Genomic DNA, 21338 nt, shown 5'->3' with positions numbered 1-21338 from the left:
TCTCGGATGATGACCCATCACTTTCACTGCAGATTTGACAAAATGCAAAGAAGGTACCAATGTGAGATTTCTAAAGATAGCAACAGCACTCGACCCAAGGTTTAAGAATCTGAAGTGCCTTCCAAAATCTGAGAGGAACGAAAGTGGAACATGCTTTCAGAAGTCTTAAAAGAGCAACACTTGGATGCAGAAACTACAGAGCCCGAACCACCAGAAAATAAAATCAACCTTCTGCCGGTGGCATCTGACTCAGATAATGAAAATGAACATGCGTCGGTCTGCACTGCTTTGGATTGTTATCGAGCAGAACCCATCATCAGCATGGACGCATGGCTCCTGGAATGGTGGTTGAAACATGAAGGGAGATATGAGCCTTTAGTGCATCTGGCACGTAAATATCTTGTGATGCCGGCTACAACAGTGCCACGCAAACACCTGTTCTCACTTTCAGGTGACATTGTAAACAAGAAGCGGGCAGCATTAGCTCCTGCAAATGTAAACAAACTTGGTTGTCTGAGCAACTGGCTGAACAACAAGTAGGACTCAGTGGACTTGCAGGCTCTATAATTTGACACTGTTTTATTTTTGAATGCAGTTTTTTATGTACACAAATCTACATTTGTAAGTTCAACTTTCATGATAAAGAGATTACACTACTGTACTTGTATGAGGTGAATTGAAAAATACTATTTTTGTTTTTTTTTAAGTGCAAATACTTGTAATAAAAAATAAATATAAATTGAGCACTGTACACATTGTATTCTGTGTTGTAATTGAAATCAATATATTCGAAAATGGAAAAACATCCAAAAATGTTTAAATAAATGGTATTCTGGTATTGTTTAAGATTACAATTAGTTGCATGATTAATTTTTGTAGTCACTTGCCAGCCCTAGTTGAAATTATAAACCAGTAAAAATCTCACACTCTCTATAACAAGGTCTCTCTACATACTGTGCCCTGCTTTTATAACAATCCCATCTGCCCCGGATTATTTGATTCTCATAAGCGGTCGATTCTTGCAAGCAGAGTACAGGTATGATTTTGTCCCAGTTGTTTTGCTCACTGCTTTTAATATGCAATTGATTCTTATAACAGTGATTCTTATAACTGGAGTGCTCTGTATATCTATCAGACCTGTATAGGCTGCACCTATATATCCATATAGCCACATATATGTTGCTCTGCTTTGTTGTTCGAGAAGGTAGGGACCAGAAATGACCCGGCTCTAGAAGCAGGAGGTGGGGAGTAGAAACAAGTGAACATGTTCACGCACAACTTCTTGTGATCAGAAAACACGTTTGGCGCCACCAAAACATCGCACGATTTCAGGTGGGTTTTGCCAAACTGTTTCAGTAGAAGCTAAAACCCCCAGAACCTCAAATTGGTTCAGTCCAAAATGATTTTTTTTTGTTTCAAAAATTCCTTTTAATGTGTTGTTTTTAAATCAAAACCACTGAAAATCAGTCAGACGCGACAGGAATTTTGTTTCCGATTTTTCGGCGTTGCTGGCAGGCCACTCCCTGCCCGCCGAGCAGCCAAGCGAGCCGTGGGGTGTCTGGACAGGAGAAATCGCCCCAGGATTTTCCGCAATCCTGGGGGTGGTTTAATCTGTCGGGTGCTGAACTTCAGCTGCTGCCCAGGGGCTCGGTTTCAGCGGTTGGGGGGTTTGCTCCAAATCAGGCCTGGAGGTTGCGCCTCGTGGGGCAGCACAAAAATAATCAGTTCCCAGATCCCTGGGGGGAGGTGAGAATCCAGGGCTGGCAGCAGCTCAATGGCGCCCTCTGCTGGGGGGTCCAAGGAGCGAAGGATCTCAGGGTGCGCAAGGTGCGGGATGGGGAGGAAGCCGGGGAATGGGGTTGTGCTGAGATCTAGAGATCCATGGGGCGGCCTCGTGTGGATCCCCTGTGCAGAGCTGGGGCAGGAGGGGGTGGGGGGTTCGGTGTTTGGTTTTGTTCTGTGATGCGGTGAAACTGGGACTGATTTTTTTTTATGGAAAAGCCACAGAGAGAGGCCGACCCAAAGCAGCCAATGGGCCAGTGGGTCAGGCCCTTCCCCCCTCCCCAGCGCTGTGGGAGACCCAGATTCAAGCCCTTGCTGTGTTTGATTCACACTGAGGCATCGGGGCCAGCCCTGACTTCCAGGGGAGAGCCCCCACCTTGCCCCTGCAGCACAGCGCCCCACCCCGCCCCTGCAGCACAGCGCCCCTAGTGCCCCCACCCCACCCCCTGCAGCACAGCACCCCAAAGTGAAATTGACGGTAGATCTGAGGACTGGCTGGGGACACCATTGATGCCTTCCAGCCCCACCCCCGCAGCTCATCTCGGCCCAGTGTCTCACAGACTGAGCCCCTGGTATGGGGGGAGCTGGTAGGGGGGAGGAGGAATTGGGGGCTCCAGAGGCTCCCTGGCCTAGGGGTTAGATTGGGGGACCCTGGTGCAGAGGAGAAATGGGGGGGCACAGAGAGCCCCTGCTAAGGGGAAAGAGGTTTCAGGTTGCCCCACAGTTCTTCGCCCCAGTGCACCCCATGGGGCTGGGTTAGCCTGGGAGCAGAAGAGGGCGGGGACCTTGGCTCCGTGTGTCTAGGTAGCACATAGCACAACGGGTCTGCACAGAGCTAGGAAAAGAACCCAGGAATCCTGGCTCCCAGCCCCCTGCTCTAACCACTAGCCCCCACTCCCATGGGCACGAGAAGGTGCAATTACCTTATAGCGCGTCCTGCAGCCGCGGCTCCGGAAGCCGATCTGGCCGGGGGGAGCCGAGCAATCAGTCCGGCGGCTTTGAAGGGCAAAAAGGGAAGTGGCACCGGGCGTCTGGGGGTGAGATTTCTGAGAAATTGATATGTACCAGGCTTGTTATCTCAAGGGGAGTCTCTGACACGCTTCAAACCAAACACACGGCTTCAGGCAGAACAAACAAACAGATTAATTAATGATAAAAATAGATTTTAAGTGATTATAAGTCAAAGCAGAACAAGTCAGATTTGGCGGTCAAATAAAAAACAAGGAAAACCCATTCTAAGCTGCTCTTAACACTTTCATCCAACAAAGTGGGGATTCACCCACGAAAGCTCATGCTCCAATACGTCTGTTAGTCAATAAGGTGCCACAGGACTCTTTGCTGCTTTTACAGATCCAGACTAACACGACCACCCCTCTGATACTTAACACTTCCAGTGACCTCACAAACTGAGATGCTTCTCCCCACAGGCTGGCTGGGTGCCCTGCAGCCAGGCTCTCCCCTTTGATCAGCGCTTCAGTCGCTTGGTGCTGGTGTCTGTCCATGTAGGCGGAAGAGAGAGGAAGAGCCTGGCAAACGTCTCCCCCTTTTATCATGTCCCTTCTTCCCTCTTGGCTTTGCCCCTCCCCCCTTCAGAGTCAGGTGAGCATCACCTCATCGCCGGCCCAAACTGCCCCAAGGAAGGGGGGTGACTCACGCCAGAGTCCAACAGATTCTTTTGCTGCTGCCTAGGCCAGTGTCCTTTGCTCCTGTGAGGCTGGGCTGGGTTTGTCCCGTCCATGCCCTGATGAGGTGTGAACTGCCCCTCTGCTCTTGGGGAGTTTTTGCTTGGGCTTATCTTAAGCCATGAAAACACATTTTCAGCATCATAACTATATACATGAAATTATAACCTATAACACGCCTATAACATTACTGTAACAACAACAACAATTACTATAACATCACTATAACAACAGGTTTCAGAGTAGCAGCCGTGTTAGTCTGTATCCGCAAAAAGAACAGGAGTACTTGTGGCACCTTAAAGACTAACAAATTTATTGTAGCATGAGCTTTCGTGAGCTACAGCTCAAGAAGTGAGCTGTAGCTCACGAAAGCTCATTCTACAATAAATTTCTTAGTCTTTAAGGTACTATAACAACAGTTAATCATGAGCCTTCCGAAGACACCTGATTGCATGATTGCAGGAGCGGCGCCAGGCTTTCTGGCGCCCTAGGCAGAATTCGAGGGGCTCCGTTCCACTCCCGTCATGCCGCCGAAGAAGGACCCTCCACCGAAATGCCGCAGGCGACAGCGGCAGTCATTGAGCTGCTCAATTGCCTGCTGCTGTTTTCCGTGGCACGTCGGCAGAAGGTCGTTCTTCGGCGGAACGACGGAAGCGGAACCGGAAGCTCCCGTGCGCCCCGTGGGGAGAGCACAAAATGCCACCCCCCGAATCCTGGCGCCCTAGGCAACCGCCTAGGATCGTCTAATGGAAGCGCCGGCCCTGCATGATTGCACAGAACGTGGGGGTGCAGGGTGTTCCCACGAACTACAGAACGTCACAGGTATTTCCACTGTTTTTTATAAAGATGATGCAGAAAAATAAATGACCCAATCCCTGCATTTCGGAGCTATTTATTCCCAGTTGAGTTCTCCAGTGCAGTGACGGCCACGGCACCCCAACTAGGGGTCTGGCCCCATTCATTCCAATGGAGCTATGGCTGCTTGACCCCAGCATAGATGCCGACTCCATGGGTGTGCTGGGGCTGGAGCACCCACTGGGGAAAATGGGTGTGGCCTTGAGGAAAGGGGTGGAGCCTGGGGCAGAGCCAGGGGTCAAGCACCCCCCGGCACAATGGAAAGTCGGCGCTTGTGGACCCCTGCTGGGATCTGGCCCCACTGAGCGATGGCTTTAAGGTCCCGGCCGTGCAGAGGGGTCCCCGGCTGGTTGGGATTTCAGCAGAGCTTAGCGGGAACCGGCTTGGGGTAAGACCAACTCGTTGTAAATATCCTGGGTCCGTCCTTGGAGTTCCTGTAGCCCAAACAGAGAGCCAGTGAGATCCCTGCTCGACGGGCCCAGGGCCAGCGGGGTGGGTGCTGCCAGGACCGGACACTCTGTGGCTGGGGGAATCTCCCCTGAGCCGGTAGCAGGATGGGGTGTGACACACACACTCAGGCAGCGCCGGTTCCACCCAGCAGGGGGCAGGGATTTGCACTGCGGGGGATGGGGAGGCTGCAGCCGCACCCCCCCCCCCCAACAGGGGGCAGCGGGGCCCGGAGGGAGGGAACAGACCCTGCACTCACCTCATAGGGTGACTCCGTCTCTGGCTTGTGGGAAAACTCAGCATCTCCTGGGAAAGGGAAAAGAGTTTCTGTTATTAGATCTGGGGCCCCCCAAACCACCAGCCCCCTGAATCCCCCAAGTGTCTCCCACCAGCCCCCTCAAACCACCAGCTGCCCACCCCCTATAGCCTTTGGTTTTATCTAAAGTGAATGCCAGTGAGGTGACATTACAGCAGTGAGGGGCGGCGCTGGCGGCTGCCATCTCCCTTCAGCAGAGTCACCTCGGCCTGGTTTAGATCCAGAGTCACCGGGACACAGGGAGGCCCAGACCAGTAACACAGACAGTGGCAGGAACAAGTCCTGTCTCTGCTCAATTGTACTAAAGTCACCAGCTGAGTGATGACTGTCACCGCATGTCCAACTCCTAGATGGATCCATGCACCAGCGAGAGCTACACACGGACTCGCAGCCTCCCACACAGTGGGCAACGGGTGCCCCATGTTTAGCTGAAATGCGACACTGTTTGCACTGTGGCAAACCCATCCGGCAGCTACAGAGTTAGAGCAGGAGGCTGGTAGCCAGGACTCCTGGGCTCTCTCCCAGCCCTGGGAGGGGAGTGGGGTCTAGTGATTAGAGCAGGGGGGGGCTGGGAGCCAGGACTTCTGGATTCTCCTTATTGTACAGATGGGGAAACTGAGGCACAGAGCCACACCATTGGCTGAGTAGGGAGTTTAGTGCTGGGAATCAAACCCCAATCTCCTGAGTCCCAGTTCGGCACCGGAAGTGCCCGGCCAGCCTGCCCCTCGCTGCCATCTCTGTCACTCTGCTGCTTCCAGGCTTCCTGTGTTACTCTGACCAATCTGCCAAGGTGCCCGTGTCCCAGATCGCTTGGACGGGGGCCTGTCTGTCCATCCCGTGCCACTATCAGTCCTGCCTCCTGAACCCCAGAAGGACAAATAACCCGACCATCAACTCCCTGGCCTGGTACCTGAACCCTGGGTATGACCCTGAGAAGAAAGATTTCAGTGGCACCGTCCTGTATAAACACAGCGCTGCCATCAGCCCGGCCTTCGCAGGGTGCGTGAGGATCCTGGACAGAGATTGCATGGGCTGAGACTGGTCGCCTCGAACCCCAGGCAGAAGCAGGAGGAGAGAAAGTGGATGACGAGGATCAGTGTGAACGTGATGGGTAAGAAGGAAAGTCCTGGGCTTCCTTGTAGGAACAGACTAAAGACTCATAGCCCACCCCTCCCCCCCACTCTAACCACTAGACCCCACTCCCCTCCCAGAGCCAGGGATAGAACCCAGGAGTCCTGGGCCCCATGTACACAGAGGAATGAGTCACTCACCTGTGGTACTTTTCCCATGTTCTTCGGCTGGCTGTAGATGTGGGATTGCCCGGTGCCACGGAAAGAGAGAACGTTAGGGGGCTGGGGATGGCGCGAGGCATTTGGTTGCTAGCGCTGGGTCGGCTGCAGCGCCGTGGCTGGGGATTGGACAGGCTGCGTCGGTCGACAGCGCAGAACCCCTGTGGGTCAGTGGCTGGGGGGGACCCCTGGGCTAAAGCTCCCCAGACCAGACATGAGTCATGGATTTGGGGAATGGGGCCTTTTCCCTCCAGGGGGCACTGGCTCCAATCCAGCCCCAGAGCAGGGGACTGGCTGGCTCGGGGTGGGGGGCAGGAAGGGGGCTCAGGGCCTTTCCCTTGTAGAGCAGTGGTCCCCAAACTGTGGGGCGCAGCACCCTGGGAGGGCCTGGGGGAACTCTCGGGGTGGCATGGCAGGGCTAGAGCCAGCCCCCATGGGGGGTGGGGAGGGAGAGCCACCCAGCCCCGCTCTGCCCCATCCCAGCTCTGGCCCCAGTCCCATCCTCGGCCCCAACCCCAGCTTCCAACAGCAACTCTGGCCTCGCTCCCAGCCTGGGGCTGGGGGACATGGACAGATCCCGTTATAGGTAAGCGAGGGCGCCAGAAACAGTTTGGGGACCTCTGCTGTAGGGGTATTGGCTGCAATCCAGGCCCTGCCCTGAACAGGGCTCCCCCCTCCAGCAGGGACACACACACGGAGCAGGTCTCATGGCCTGCAGCAGAGGGCACCAGGGACACACACACACACACACACACACACACACAGATCAAGCTCACTCTTGGGGACATTCTCCTAATGTGCGGGCTCCACCCCAAACCCACCCCCTGCAGAGTACACCAGAGCCAGGCCCTGCTGTTACCTGGGGGGCTGGTGCTGCAAGGCAGGGAGAAGTGAGGCCGCGAGTCCCTGCTCTGGGAGGGCTCGGTGATGTGTAATAACAAAGGAAAATGCGCATAATCCCCCCCACCCCAATAAACTACCCAGGGGATCGGAAAGACCTGTCCTGCTCAGAGGGGGTGTTATAATCCTATTTCCTGGAGAGAGAAACTGAGGGACATAGCTCATTTAAAGTCAGGCAGTGACTCAGCAGCAGAGCTGGGGATAGAACCCAGGTGTCCTGGCTCCCAGCCCCATAGACGCACTTACCGCATTGCTGCTCATTCCCTGGTGTTTGCGCCGCATCTTACTACAAAGAAAGGAGACCAACAGCTCAGAGGCAAAACATCATCTGCTTCGGTTCAGGGGGGAAGGAACAGGACAAAGGCTCCCACAAAACAGAACCTCCTGCCTGGGCTCGACCCCTGCTCTCCTGACGTCCAGCCCAGCCGTTTCACCAGGAGGCCACCCAGCCCTTCCCAGGCCCCCTGCAGGTGTCAGGTATCTGTGTGGGACCCGACCACCACCATTCAATCACCTCCTCCAGCTGGGTTTCGATGCATCTGCACTGGCTCAGCAATTCTCAGTCCTGGATTGCGCGGGGTTCTCCGGCAAAGGCCAGGGGGAGGGGATGGGGATTGCCAGAGATCAGAGATGTGGATATTACCGGTTTGCCAAAGCGCAAATACCTCCAAGCTGTGATGCCGACCAGCCCCACCAGCAGTAACAGGACAAGCACAACAGTAAGCCCTATGATGTATGTGGGTGTCCCGGGGACTGGAAAGGAGAAAGGAGGGTTATTGGATCAACCCTGCAGCAGATTTTTGAACCCCTTTTGCTGATGGATGTCAGCTGGGTAACAACCACACAGTGAGGCTGCCTGGGGATGGAGCATGACACATGGTGCTAAGATGCAGCCACCTCTGGGGTGGGGCAGCTGCGAAGCAGCCGCACGCTGCCACTGCAGAGGGATGGGTAACTTGGTGCTTAGATGCAGCCATATCTGGGGCAGAGCAGCTGGGTAACAGCCGCACAGCAACGCCGCACGGGCATGGGAATGTGTCTAGTTTTACTGGGACTGTCTGCATGGGGGATGGGAGAGCAGGGGGTGACTTTATTTGAGGGACGATACCTGAGCCTGTAACCTGAGCCGGGAGGGGGATGGGGCCAGGTGACACCTTTGCCCGGGACACTGGACAAAGGCTGCAGGAGGAGCTGCGGGGAGGGTGGCAGGAGACGGCTGCAGGGGAGTTTCAGTTTGAAGCTGGCTGGGGAAACGAAGGGAAACCCCAGGACTGGGGTCTAAGATCCCTGCCCCCCAGAGGGACCTGGCTGAGGGGTCCTGGTTGTACCTACAAGCCCTGCTTGGGACTGTGTCCTGTCGTCTAATAAACCTTCTGTTTTACTGGCTGGCTGAGAGTCACGGTGAATTGCAGGAAGTGGGGGGTGCAGGACTCTGACTTCCCCCCACTCCGTGACACCATGGCCAGGCATTTCTTTGTGATGGCCGCATAGTTTTGCTCCCAGGGTAGGAACTTTCTGCTTATGTAACCCTTCTGCCCCTCTGAGTTGGCAGCAACAAGGGCCGGGTTCAGTATCCAGGGGTTCCGTTTCAATAACACAATGCAAAACCAGCTCGAGCCCCCACCCAGTGACCTGGGACAATTACACCCCAGCCCCCGGGCGCCTCTAGGAGGCAACACTTCTTCTCTCGCAAGCACAGAGTCTGAGTGTAACAAAATCCTTTTAATAAAGGAGGGAAACAATGTGGCATTACATTGGGGAAACACCACAAACAGGATTCATAACACAAACCCTGAGCAAAAGACCCACCAAGTAAGTTTGGCAGTGTCCTTTTCCCCTCAGGGTCTTAAGTCCAATCATCCTTAAGTCCAACAACCCAAAAGTCTCTGTTCCTGGTCAGAGCAGTCCCAGAGTTCAAAAGTTTATCTGCAGAGTTTTACCCCCACCGCCTGGGTGGAAATGTGGGGGGCACACGGGGAGTTAAGGGGCACCTTACATGGGTCTGGGCCAACTGCTCTGCCTCTCCGTGGAGTTCTGCTGCAGCCTTCACCACGACCGGCTCCACTCCACCAGCTGCGCCACCAGCTGTGCCGCTCCTCCAGCCAACCCATGAGCCACTCAGCTCCACTTTGCGGGCTGCTCCAACTGTGCTGTAAACTGCCCCGCTCTGCTAGCTGCTTAGCAATAGATCTTCTGGCACCCGCACTAGTTAACACAGCACTCAGCTCTTTTAGTGATTTCAGCTTAGTATAGGGGAGCCCCAGTACTGGGGCACTATTAGCCCAGAGTAGATTCAGCTCAGCTCAGCTCAAGTTAGATTCCTAATGGAATCAAAATTAATGCTGCTCTTCAACAGTGGAGACAAGAAGAGATGCAATTGGTGTTCCTGGCCCTCAAAGAGGGACCCAGACTCATACATACACATACCAGTCCCCAACCTCTCTCAATTCACCAGGGTTTGGAACCCATGTCCCTCGTCTAATGAGTGCTACTTAGTTGATGGTGAGTCCCTCTGTCATAAAACTGGTTCATAGTCCCTCGTTCACATAATCAGGGTGACAACACTTTATTCCTTCTGCCCCAATAACAGAGAAATCGAGGATCCCACAGCTGTCAAAGCTCATCCTGTCTCTGCTTACACTTAGGTACAGGATGGGGTGTTTCTTCCCCTTTTTGTTATCCTGCATTAGCACCGCCCCCAGCCCTGTGTCTGAGGCATCGGTGAACACCATAAAGAGCTTGTTAAAGTCTGGGTTTGCCAGAGCTGGGCCACTGACCAGAGCTTTCTTCAGCGCCCGGAGAGCTCTCTGGACTTGCTTGGTCCAGACCACCTTGTCTGGCTTCCTCTTCTTGCATAGCTCAGTGATGGGGGTGGCTATGGAGTTAAAGTGGGGCACACACCTTCGACAGTACCTCGCCATCCTGATAAAGGCCTGGACCTGCTTTTTGGTTTGTGGAGTGGGTCAGTCTCTGATCACCTCCACCTTGGCTGGTTCCGACTTTAGGCAGCCGCGTCCCACCCGATGGCCCAGGTAAGATACTTCAGCCATCCCCACCTTGCACTTCTCAGCCTTTATGGTCAGCCCAGCCTCCTGGAGTCGGTCCAGCACTTGTTCAACCTGGGACACGTGGTCCTCCCAGGTCCGGCTAAAGACGCAGATGTTGTCAATACACGCCACAGCAAAACTCTCCACCCCTCTCAGTAGCTGATCCACCAGGCGCTGGAAGGTGGCTGGCGCTTCCTTGAGGCCCAAAGGCAGGGCCAGGAACTCATAGAGCCCCAGACGGGTGATGAAGGCCGAATTCAGCCTGGTATCTGCATCCAGCGGCACTTGCCAGTAGCCCTTGGTAAGATCCATGGTAGTGAGGTACCGAGCTTCTCCCAGCTTGTCTAGGAGCTTGTCAGGCCTGGGCATGGGGTAGGCATCGGATACAGTGATGGCATTAAACTTTCGATAGTCCACACAAAACTGGACCGACCCGTCCTTCTTGGGGACCTGCACTACCGGCGAGGCCCAAGGGCTGGATCACCCCCAAAGCCAGTATGTCCCTGACGTCTTTTTTTAGCTCCTGCACAGTTTTTCCTGTGACTCGGAAAGGGGAGCATCTTATAGGTGGGTGCGATCCGGTCTTCACCCGGTGGACAGTCAGATTAGTGCATGTAGGCTGGTTGGAAAACAGCTGTTGGTACAGATGCAGCACCCCTCTGATCTCAGCTTGCTGGGCAGGGGTTAGTCGATCAGAGAGGGGAATTGCTTCCAGGGGGGAAGCAGCTCTTGTCCCAGGGAATAGATCTACTAAAGGGTCATCTCCCTGCTCCTCCCAATGTCCACACACGGCCAACACCACATTCTCACTGTCATAAAATGGCTTCATCATATTGACATGGTACGCCCGGCGGTGGTGTGCCCGGTTCGACAGCTCCACCACATAATTTACCTCATTTAGTTGCTTGACAACCTTGAAAGGACCGTCCCAGGCAGCCTGGAGTTTGTTTTTCCTCACGGGGATGAGACCCATCACCTGATTCCTGACCTTTTGCTTCCTCTGGGCTCTGGCCAGATTTTTCCTGACCAGGCCCATGAGCTTAGCAAGTCTTTCCCGGAAAGTCAGGACATACTTCACCACTAACTTTTCATCGGGGGTGGTCTTCCCCTCCCATTTGTCTCTCATCAGGGCTAGGGGTCCCCTTACCCTTCTGCCGTATAACAGTTCAAAAGGCGAAAACCCGGTAGAATCCTGGGTACTTCCCTGTACGCGAACAGCAGGTGAGGTAAGTACGTGTCCCAATCCTGCACGTACGGGTTCATAAATGTTTTTAGCATCATCTTTAGCGTTCCATTGAACCTCTCCACCAGCCCATTGGACTGGGGGTGATACGCTGAGGCCCAGGTGTGCCGGATCCCACATTTCTCCCACAAGCACCGGAGCAGGGCTCACATGAAGTTGGACCCTTGGTCTGTCAAGACTTCCTTGGGACACCCCACTGGGCTGAAAATGATTAGCAGGGCATCTGCCACGGTGTCTGCTTTAATGGACGATAAGGGCACTGCCTGGGGTAGCGGGTGGCGAAATCCACCACCACCAGAATGTATTTCTTACCCGACCGGGTTGTTTTGCTGAGAGGTCCCACTATGTTCATAGCCACCTTCTGGAAAGGCTCCTTTCTGATGGGCAAGGGTTTCAAAGCCACTTTCCCCTTGTCCCGGGCCTTCCCCACCCTCTGACAGGGGTCACAGGATTTGCAATACTGTTGGACAGTAGTAAAGACCCCAGGCCAGTAAAAGTTCTGCAGCAGCCTCTGCCTGGTGCGCCAGATCCCCTGGTGCCCTGCGAGAGGGATGTCATGGGCCAGGTACACGAGCTTGCAGCAATATTTCTGGGGTCCAACAGCTGCCTCCTGATCCCCCATGACTCCATCTCCCCTGGGGGAGCCCACTCTCGGTATAGGAACCTCTCCTTGCAACCTCTTCCCATGGTTTGTACCGCACTGAGGTCAGCCAGGTCCCTTAGCTTCCGCCAGGAGGGATTTTTCTGCAACTCGGCATGGAACTCAGCGGCTGGGGAAGGGATGGGGACCGGCTCCCTCTCGCTGGCTGGGTCAGAAGCCGCAGCCCCTCTGAGCCTTGTTCCTGGTCACCTCCTCCCCACTAGGGTAGGGTTCTGTGCATCCGGTGTGCATCCCGAGGTCAGGGTGTCGTGCCTCTTGCCGGCTCTGGCTATGGGTCACGACCAGGGCACCCTGGGGGTTGCTTGGCCAGTTCTCTAGGTAGCCCCCCATTAACACCTCAGTGGGCAAATGGTGGTGCACCCCCAAGTCCTTGAGGCCCTTCTTGGCCCCCAATTTCAGATGTACCTTCACCACGGGCACCTTGAATGGGTGCCATGTCCCGCCCACCCCCGTCAGGGTCAGGTAGGTGTTGGACATCACCCGATCTGGAGCTAACTCCTCAGACCAGGCCAGCATCACCTCAGCGCCCGTGTCCCAGTATCCATTGACCTTCCTCCATTCCACCTTCAGGGGAACAAGGCACTTGCTCTGCAGGGACAGACCTGCGCCCACCTTGTAAAATGATAACCTTGTGTCTGGAGCATCCAGCCCCCCAGAGACGCTGGTCTGGGACACTCCTCCCTCCTGAGCAGGTGGGAAGCTGTCAGCCCCCCTTGCCTGGGAAGCCAGCCCCTCATCCAGCTGGGTCACAACCCAGTTAACCCTGTGTGGGTTCAGTCTGCTCAGTCTGTCCCTGAGCTTGGGGCACTGGGTCCGTATGTGGCCTCTCTGGCCACAGTAATAGCAGCTCATGTCCCGTTGGTCCCCTCGAGCCGGTCGGTTGGTCCTGACGCCGGATGTTCCCCTTGGGAGGGGGTTCTCCAGGGTTCCCCTTTGGGAGGTCCCAGGGTGACTTTCTCTTTGCATCATGGTGGATCTGATCCTTTGGGCCTTCTCCCTGCCACCCCCTGACTGGCTGGTCACAGACTCGTCAGCCAGCCGCCCTGCGCATCGCAGGTCCTCTGGCTTTTTGCCCACCAACCACAGCTTCAGGTTGGATGGACACTGTTCATACAATTGCTCCAGTACCATTAGGTTAAGCACATCCTCCCTAGCTGGGGCCCCATCTGCCCACGTGTGGGCGTATCCCTGCATCCGGAGGGCCAGTTCTAGATATGTGACCTCAGGGGTTTTACCCTCACTCCGGTACATCTCGGGAGTCAGCCCAAACTCGCGGAGCAGGGCCTTTTTCAACAGTTCATAGTTCCCTGCCTGCGCCCCTTTCATTCGGCTGTACATCGCCACGGCTTTGGGGTCCAGTAAGGGGGTGAGAAACTGGAGCCTCTGCTGGGTCAACCCTGTGCAGCTCGCAGGCCGTCTCACAGGCATTCAGGAAGTCATCTCTGTCCTCCCCTTCCTTATGCTGGGCCAGGACGCACTTATCAAATCTTCATGCAGTCCTGGGTCCCCCTCACTCACCGCAGCCGGGGGGTGGCTGCTCCACAGTTTGGCCAGCTCCAGCTCATGCTGTCTCTGTCGCTCTTTATGCTGCTCTGTTTTTTTCATGCTGTCTTTGTTTCTCCCGTTCTGCTCCCTCCTTCATCAGTTCCTGCTGTCTCAACTCCAGCTCTTTTAGCCTTATTTCCTTCTCCCATTTCAGCCGCCTCAGCTCCAGCGATGGGGAGCTCCACCGGGAGGATCCTCTGCTGGCCAGGGGAGTCACAGTGCCCGTGGTATTCACTGGGCTCCTCCCAGCCCTTCCCCTAGGATAGGTAGGAGGGGTCTCGGGAAGCCCGCAGCAGCTGGCTGACCACTCCCAGCTGGAACAGACACCGGTGCCTGTGCTGCATCTGCCGGGCTGCTTCCCTCAGAGACAGAGATCGGTTCATTCCAGCGACCTTCCTCCTCCAGCTGGGCAATCAGCTGTTCTTTGGTGAGCCTCCCACTGCGCAGCCCCCTCTGCCTGCACAGCGCCACCAGGTCGCTCTTAAGGCGCTTGCTGTACACCTGCTTGCTGGCCCCTCGCAGGCCTGGGTGCTTGCCGCTCCCCACGGTTTCCAGGGGGACCCCTTGTGTTCCAGCCCTTCTCAGGTCCCCAACTCTCAGGGGTTAAGCGTAGCTCCTCCACCACCTGCTCCTCGCTGAGTCTTCAGTACAGCACGCCTGGTCCCCGTCAATCCCCCTTCGTTTCACTGCTTCCCAGTCACTTACTGCAGGAAGCGCCATCCATGGGGTGCAGTAGATCCCACCGCTGACACCAGTTGTCATGGAGTGGGGGGAAGTCAGGGTCCTGCACCCCCCTCTTCCGGTGATTCACCGTGACTCTCAGCCAGCCAGTAAAACAGAAGGTTTATTAGACGACAGGAGCACAGTCCCAAGCAGAGCTTGTAGGTACAACCAGGGCCCCTCAGCCAGGTCCCTCTGGGGGGCAGGGAGCTTAGACCCCAACCCTGGGGTTTCCCTTCATTTCCCCAGCCAGCTTCAAACTGAAACTCCCCTGCAACCATCTCCTGCCACCCTCCCCTGGCTCCTCCTGCAGCCTTTGTCCAGTGTCTCGGGCAAAGGTGGCACCTGGCCCCATCCCCCTCCCGGCTCAGGTTACAGGCTCAGGTATCGTCCCTCAAATAAAGTGACCCCCTGCTCTCCCATTCCCCATGCAGACAGTCCCAGTAAAATTAGACACATTCCCAGGTCAGTCCACCCCGCTCCCTACTGCGTCACAAACCCCATTTCCTGCTGGGATCCCCACAGCTGCCGGCCGCCCTGGTACCAGGCGTAGGAGTCGGGGGCGGGGAGGCTGCTGGTGTAACTGCACGTTAGCGTCACCAATTCCCCTTCCTGCAGGCTGGTGCCTGGCGCTGCTGTAACACAGACACCTGTGGGGGCGTCTGGGGGGCGAGACAGAGACACGGGACGTGAACGGAGAGTGGGGGGACCTGGCCCAGAGGGGGGAAGGGATCCAGGGCAGGGGGTGAGGGGCAGGGCCTGACCCATGTGGCTCCTGGGGGTGAGAACAGGCAGGGTGGCAGGGGGATAAGGGGGAGGGGTCCCCCAGAAGGGTCTGGGGGCTCAAGTCAATTGGGGAGGGGAGCGTGTCTGGCCCAGAGCAAGCTGGGGGCCTGGGGCAGGTGAGGGGTGGGACGGGGACTAGCCCATATGGGTCTGGGGGTCTGTGGCAGTTGGGGCAGAGGTGGTCCCAGAGGGGTCTGGGGACACAAGGCAGATGGAGGGGCAGGGCCTGGCACAGAGGCGGCTGGACACCCAGGAAGGTGGGAGGGGACAGGGCCCAGCTCAGTGTGGAAAGGGGCCCCGGGTCAGGTTGGGGGATGGGCAGTGTCCCGGAGGCTGGGGGCCCAGGGCAGGTGTGGGGGGGGCACAAACTGAATGTGTCGCTGCTGGGCCCAGCCATGGGAGTGATGCAGAGGAGGGGGGGGCAGCCTAGAGGAGCAGCAGAGAGATTGACCAAACCCGGTTATTAGGAGGTGTGGGTGGAATGTGAGTCTGGGGCTCATGAGGTGGGTGGGGTGAAGCAGGGGGATGAGGTGGGGGCACGCGGGGCTGCTCCAGGCGGCCGTGTGGGGCGTATCGGGGGCTGTGAGGGAGGAGGCTCTCGCCAGCCTTCGACACTTACGCTGAACTTCGACCGATTCCCTCGCAGAGAGGCTCAGATACCCCCAGCCGGGGCCGGAGACCCAGACCCCGCACGCGTAGCTCCCTCCGTCAGAGACGGCTGCCTTGCGAACACGTAAATCCTGCCCGGCTTCTGGCAGCCACACATCCCCGCGGGACCAGACGTACCCGGCGACGGGCCGCAGGGCAGCAGCCTGGCAGCGCAGGGTAAAATTGTCGCCTTCCCTCAGCACTGCCTTCCCTGCCGGCCACGAAACCTCGACCATGGGCACGTTGGGGGCGACTGAGGGCGAGAGTCGGGTGAGAGTTTGTCAGAGAGGCCCCGGGACTGAGCGAAGGGGCAGGTCCCTCCCGTCCAGTCCCACGGGGCAGGAATATTTGCTAAAGCCAGATGACAGTTTTTGAGGCAATGGAACCCAGGAGTCCTGATTCTCAGCACCCACTGCTCTCACCGACAGATCCACTCCCCTGCCAGAGCTGGGGAAAGAACCCAGGAGTCCTGACACTGAGTTTCCCCAACCTTAACCCACTAGACCGCCCCCCTCCCCAAAATGGGGATACAAGCCAAGAATCCTGACTCCCTGCTCCCAAGCTCTAGCCACTAGTCCTCCCTCTTCTCCCCTCCCTGTGTCAGGGATAGAACCCAGGCGTCCTGGCTTCCAGCCCCCCTGCTCTACCCATGCCATGTCTAGCAGCAGAGCTCACCTGTCCCCAGGGGCTGGGCTTGGGCAGAGTCACACTCATCCCTGTATCCATCCACCTGGCATCTCAGCGCCGTGCCGGGGCCCAGCTGGGACGGGGATATTTGCAGCTCGGTCACCCCAGCCCTGCCCGGGGTTTGCTCTGGGCTCCGCCGTGCGCCATCTCGGTCATACCAGGAGGGGTGATGGGGGCAGGCGGCCCCCACGGAGCAGGTGAGGGAGGGTCCCGGTTCCAGTCGGCGCCCCAGGGAGGCCTGGCACCGATCGTCTGTGAGGAGAGGAAGGGTGAGGAGCCATTGAACCCTGCTGGGCCCTGGGGCTGGCACCTCCCAGGGGCCCCGGCCTGGCTGCAGAGCAGGGAGCAGCCCCCAGGGGGCGGGCGCGGCCCAGCCTGGGAGCTCGGCTGCCCGGGGCAATGAGGGCTCATGGCAATGGGGGAGAGCAGCAAAATTTGGCCTGAGACACAGGGAGCGCTGGGTCTGCCTGGAGGGGGGCAGCCGCCAGTTGCGGGCACCACACATCGGGCCTCAGACCAGAGCCCTAAGCGGGACTGTTTTGAATTCTGTCCCGTTCCTGTTATTCAAGTGCCCGGCTTTGGTTTTTGCATTTTCATCCCCTCCCAGCCACAAAAACCTTCGATCCCACAAATCCCGCAAGAGAGACAGATTCCCCCATGCTGCTAAAAACCAACCGACCGACAAACAGAAACTGGTGGGTGAAGATATGATCGATACCAACGGAATTCAGACCCAATTTTTACCACTAAAAGAATCAAACAAATCTTGCTTGAGCCAGGTACAAACACACTGTAACTCCTGTTATCACAGAACGCGTCTCTGACCTGCCTTGGGCCGGTGCATTTCCCCAGATTTGGAGCGAGGGAGAGAAACATGGAGAGGAAAGAGAAGCTCAAACAAAATATTTAGCAATTTCCCCAGTAGGCGACTCTTGGTACATTTGTGAGATTTAGTGTTTTCCTACCAATTCCCACAGCCTGGTTTTTTGCCCACCTGAAACCACCCCCCAACTAAGTACATTTTACCTGCTCCTGCTCTTCTGCCGGGGGGTCCTGCAGGGTCCCAGTCCCACTATTGGGCTCCCCCCGAGAGCCTCTCATGGCTGCTGCATTACGCTGGCTGCAGGGTCAGTCTCAGCAGCTCTTCAGCACAGGCCAAGGGTTAGACAGAGTGACGGGGACGCGGGTCTGACAACACAGACCAGGAATCTGACCCACAAGTCCCCCATGGTGTAAGCACCCCCCACCCCCTTCCCTAGAGCTGGGGAGAGAAACCAGGACTCCTGGTCGCTCCTCTAACCACTCCCCCATCTCTAAGCACTTGTATTTCAGAGCAAGGCAGAAATGGAGCATGTGTGTGTGTGTGTGTGTGAGAGAGAGAGACCTGGAGGGGTGGGGGTGGTGGGTCCTGGTTACCAGAGACATTGAGCCGCTGTCCTGTCCGACCCGTCCATGCGTCACTCCTGCCATCGCCCGCTGCTTCGAACCGGAAGTGGTAGGTGCCCTGATCGCTGGGGCGCAGCCCCACCACCCGCAGGGAGCAGTTGTGCTGCAGGTCCCCCAGGTAGCGGGCGCGCCCCTTGAAGTCAGCGTGGACACGAGCCTCATCTGAGTGATACACGGTTTGATCCCCTTCCCGTGTCCAGATCACGGCACTAACCGTCCACCCTGTGGGGTAGGTGAAGGAGCAGGGGATGGTCACGCAGGAGCCGGCCCATCTTTCAACGGACCCTGGTGCGAGTGTCACACTCCAGTATTGGGCGCAGGCACCTGCCGGGGACAGGAATCGGGGGTCAGACCCGGCGCCCAGCCCCAGTGAATTGGGTAATCCGCCCTGCAGGCTGGGCTGCCGCACAGATCCCGCCGGGAGAGGCCAGCATCAGCTCAGCCCCCAAACCAGGGGCTTTAGAACACAATGGGGGATGTTGTGTTGTGGGGCTGCCTGAGCCCCCCACCCTCTCCCGGAATGGGGGTGACAGTGAGCCCAGCCAGCGCCCCCCCGTGAATTGGGGAAGGGGAATTTCAGATGCCTCCCCCCACACATCAGCCCATCACCTGCCCAGCAATTAATCACCCCAGCCCCCGAATCACTCCGGTCCCCCCGAGCTCTCCCATTAGCCCAGGCTGACCTCCTCCCCCGCAGCTGCGCAGCCCCCCTTCTAATCTAATCTGTCCTCTGCATCCCATTAGTTCACCCCCCCAGTTCAGTCCCCCTAAATCCCTCCTCAGTTCACCTCCCAGTATCGCCCCTCAGTGCACCCCTCATCCCCTCTCAGTTCATCCGCCCCATAGCTGGGTGTTTGGCCCTTGGGCCAGATGCCCTGACGGCAGGAGGAACTGCACCGGCGAGGGGTCAGGTTAGAGTTGCCAACTTTGGTTGGACAAATTCCTGGAGATTTCATCATATGACAATCTTTAATTAAAGATTAATCTTTAAGTCCTGGATACTCAGGAAAATCCTAGAGGGTTGGCAGCCCTTGGTCAGGTGCTTCCCATGCACAAGGAGCTGGGTGCAGACGCGGGCAGGGCCCAGCCAGGCCGGAGCTGGGCGAACGGGCAGGGGAGGCAGCAGAGCTCTCCAGGCCGGCCCAGGAGACGCCCCGACTCGCCGGGGCAGCGAGAAGCCCGGAGGCAGGATGTGGCACAGGGCAAACGGCAGCCCGGGGGCCGAGAGCGGCTGAGGCCCTCGCTGCTCAGCCCAGGGTGGCCGGGGCTAGACCAGGCTGACTCTGCCCTGAGAACCAGGCGTGTTCTCCTCCGGGTGAAACCAGCAGCGAGGACCCGGCCGCTCGGGGTCAGGTTCAAGGCCAGATGCCCCCTGGGCTTGAACTGGAGCCGCTGGCGCGAGTGGCTGGGACTTCCCTGCGCTGGAACCCGGTTCCGAGCCCCCTCCTGGCAGTGTAGACGCACTCCCAGGGCTGGGAAACGGTCCCCACCGGCCCCCTGGGCGGCAGCGCGGCGCGTCTGTGTGAATTACTCACCGCTCAGAAGGCAAAAGGCAGCGACCAGCACCCAGGCCATCTCCGTCCAGCACAGAGCGCTCAGCCGGCCTGGGGGGGACAGGGGCCGGGAATGAGTCACCTGCAGCATTTCTGGGGGACAGCTCGTCTGCGCCGGGCGATGGCGTCCGGCCGTGGGATCGGCTGCGTGACCAGGGATTTTACACCTAGAGCCCTTTGTAAAAGCATTTCCTAACCAGAAGGGAATAAAGCCCAGAGATTGGCCCAACGGAGCAAAGATTGGTTGCATTTTTATCCCCGTGTGCTTTGTGGGCCATGTGTGCAGAGTTCATGGCATCAGGGGTGAAATGCAGCCGCCTCTGGGGAGGGGCGCGTGGCTGTTTGGCAGCTCACAGCAACGCGGAGGGCAGGTTCAGGGCAGGACCGAAGGACTGTTCCTATGTGGAGCTGACATGTGCAGGGAGAGTCAGGGAGGTGAAATTGAACAAATCAATTTGGGGTGTTGGAGGGATCCCAGGGGGGCATCCTGACCCCTTGGGATAGAGCCATGTGGGGGAAGGGTATCACAGACACAAGGGGCAGGGTCGGGGTTCAGTGTCTCAGCTGGGAACAGCAAAGCCCCAGAAGCAGAGATCAGCCCTAACTGCCAGGGGAGAGCCCCCTACAGAGCCCCCCGGCCCATCCTGCAGCTCCGCACCCCCAGCGCTTCCTCGGCTGCTTCCTCTCCAATAGCTGGATTGTTTATTGGGTCCCATCTGTGTGTGTGTATCTGTGAGCACAGCCTGGGCAGAGCCAGTGTCTGATGTTACCCGACTGCTCTGAGAACGTTCTAGTCCTAGATCTGTCATGGACCCACCATACAATAGCAGGTCAGTCACTGCTCCTCCCTGTGCCTCAGTTTTTTCTCCCACCTAGTGTCTATTTTAATTGTAATTTCTATGGGGCAGGGACTGTCTCTGGCTGTGTCTGGGCAGTGCCTGGCACGAAAGGGCCCAGATCTCAGCTGGGGCCCCTCCCACAAGAAACTCTCACTGTTTAATCTCCTTTCAGTGATGTAGAGATGTGAAGAATCATTCTCCCCAAATCTGACATTTTGCCCCAAAACAAGGAGAAGCGGCTCTTACCTGGGCCCTGGGCCTGGGTTAGCAGCTGGGACTCCAGTCTGATCCCACCGATAACACTAACGGGAGAGCAGGGAGGTTGGGGCAGGTATCGAGGAATCATATTTATCTACATGTGTGGCAGGAGCCCCAGGCGCTGTGAGTGGCTGGTGGCTCAGGGGAGGAAAGGGAACCGAGATCGTATGTTGCCTTTAAAGGCTACGAACACACTTCCTGGTTTGGTAGCAATAGGATCTAGTGGTTACAATGACTGAGAATCAAGACTTCTGGTTTTTATCCCCAGCTGGGGGAGGGGTATGGGGTCTAGTGGTTAGAGCAGGGGGCTGCGTGTCAGGACTTGGGGGTTCTGGCTCCACGCACCATTTTTCCCCTGGGAGCCTTTCACTTTGTTGTCTGTCTGCAGCAGAGAAACTTCCCCTCTCTCTGGAAATTGCGAAAGCTCAGCCCCAGCGCTGGTTACATGGGGTGCGTGTGTGGTGGTGCCTGTTCCTTTTAATCCCCCCGTCCAGCCCCAGAGACTCCCCAGCCACAGGCCAAGAAGCAATGGGCTTAAACTGCTGCAAGGGAGGTGTAGGTTGGACATTAGGAAAAAGTTCCTAACTGTCAGGGTGGTTAAACACTGGAATAAACTGCCTAGGGAGGTGGTGGA

The 21338-nt window shown here is 57.0% G+C and overlaps 1 protein-coding gene across 3 annotated transcripts; it reads right to left on the bottom strand.

Moving 5' to 3' along the window:
- Positions 1 to 4203: 4203 nt before the first annotated feature.
- Positions 4204 to 20852, bottom strand: LOC120389978 (sialic acid-binding Ig-like lectin 12). 3 transcript variants are annotated; one of them, XM_039512156.1, is made up of 10 exons: positions 20693 to 20852; positions 19590 to 19658; positions 18025 to 18378; positions 16597 to 16860; positions 15893 to 16174; positions 7937 to 8024; positions 7518 to 7557; positions 6354 to 6384; positions 5026 to 5072; positions 4204 to 4753 (listed from the first exon to the last, which is right to left on the bottom strand). In XM_039512156.1, exons 1-10 carry the CDS (start codon positions 20790 to 20792, stop codon positions 4688 to 4690), a joined length of 1341 nt encoding a protein of 446 aa, XP_039368090.1. In that variant the 5' UTR covers positions 20793 to 20852; the 3' UTR covers positions 4204 to 4687. The 3 variants fall into 3 exon arrangements, 1 of the variants encoding a protein (XP_039368090.1); XR_005591001.1 differs by lacking the exon at positions 7937 to 8024 and having other exon boundaries at positions 4691 to 4753; XR_005591002.1 differs by lacking the exons at positions 6354 to 6384; positions 7937 to 8024 and having other exon boundaries at positions 4692 to 4753.
- Positions 20853 to 21338: the final 486 nt, after the last annotated feature.

Source organism: Mauremys reevesii, linkage group 24, assembly GCF_016161935.1.
Source record: "Mauremys reevesii isolate NIE-2019 linkage group 24, ASM1616193v1, whole genome shotgun sequence".
In the NCBI taxonomy this organism is placed as follows: domain Eukaryota; kingdom Metazoa; phylum Chordata; order Testudines; family Geoemydidae; genus Mauremys; species Mauremys reevesii.
This window is presented reverse-complemented; position numbering and strand designations above follow the sequence as displayed.

Bases quoted from the DNA above. Each gene is read 5' to 3' on its own strand.
- LOC120389978 (XM_039512156.1), bottom strand. From the start codon at position 20,792: ATGATTCCTCGATACCTGCCCCAACCTCCCTGCTCTCCCGTTAGTGTT. The intron at 8,025-15,892 runs GTAAGTGTCGAA...TCTCCTTTCCAG, and splicing joins GGAATCGGTCGAAGTTCAGC to TCCCCGGGACACCCACATAC. The intron at 5,073-6,353 runs GTGAGTGACTCA...TCCCTTTCCCAG, and splicing joins ACATGGGAAAAGTACCACAG to GAGATGCTGAGTTTTCCCAC.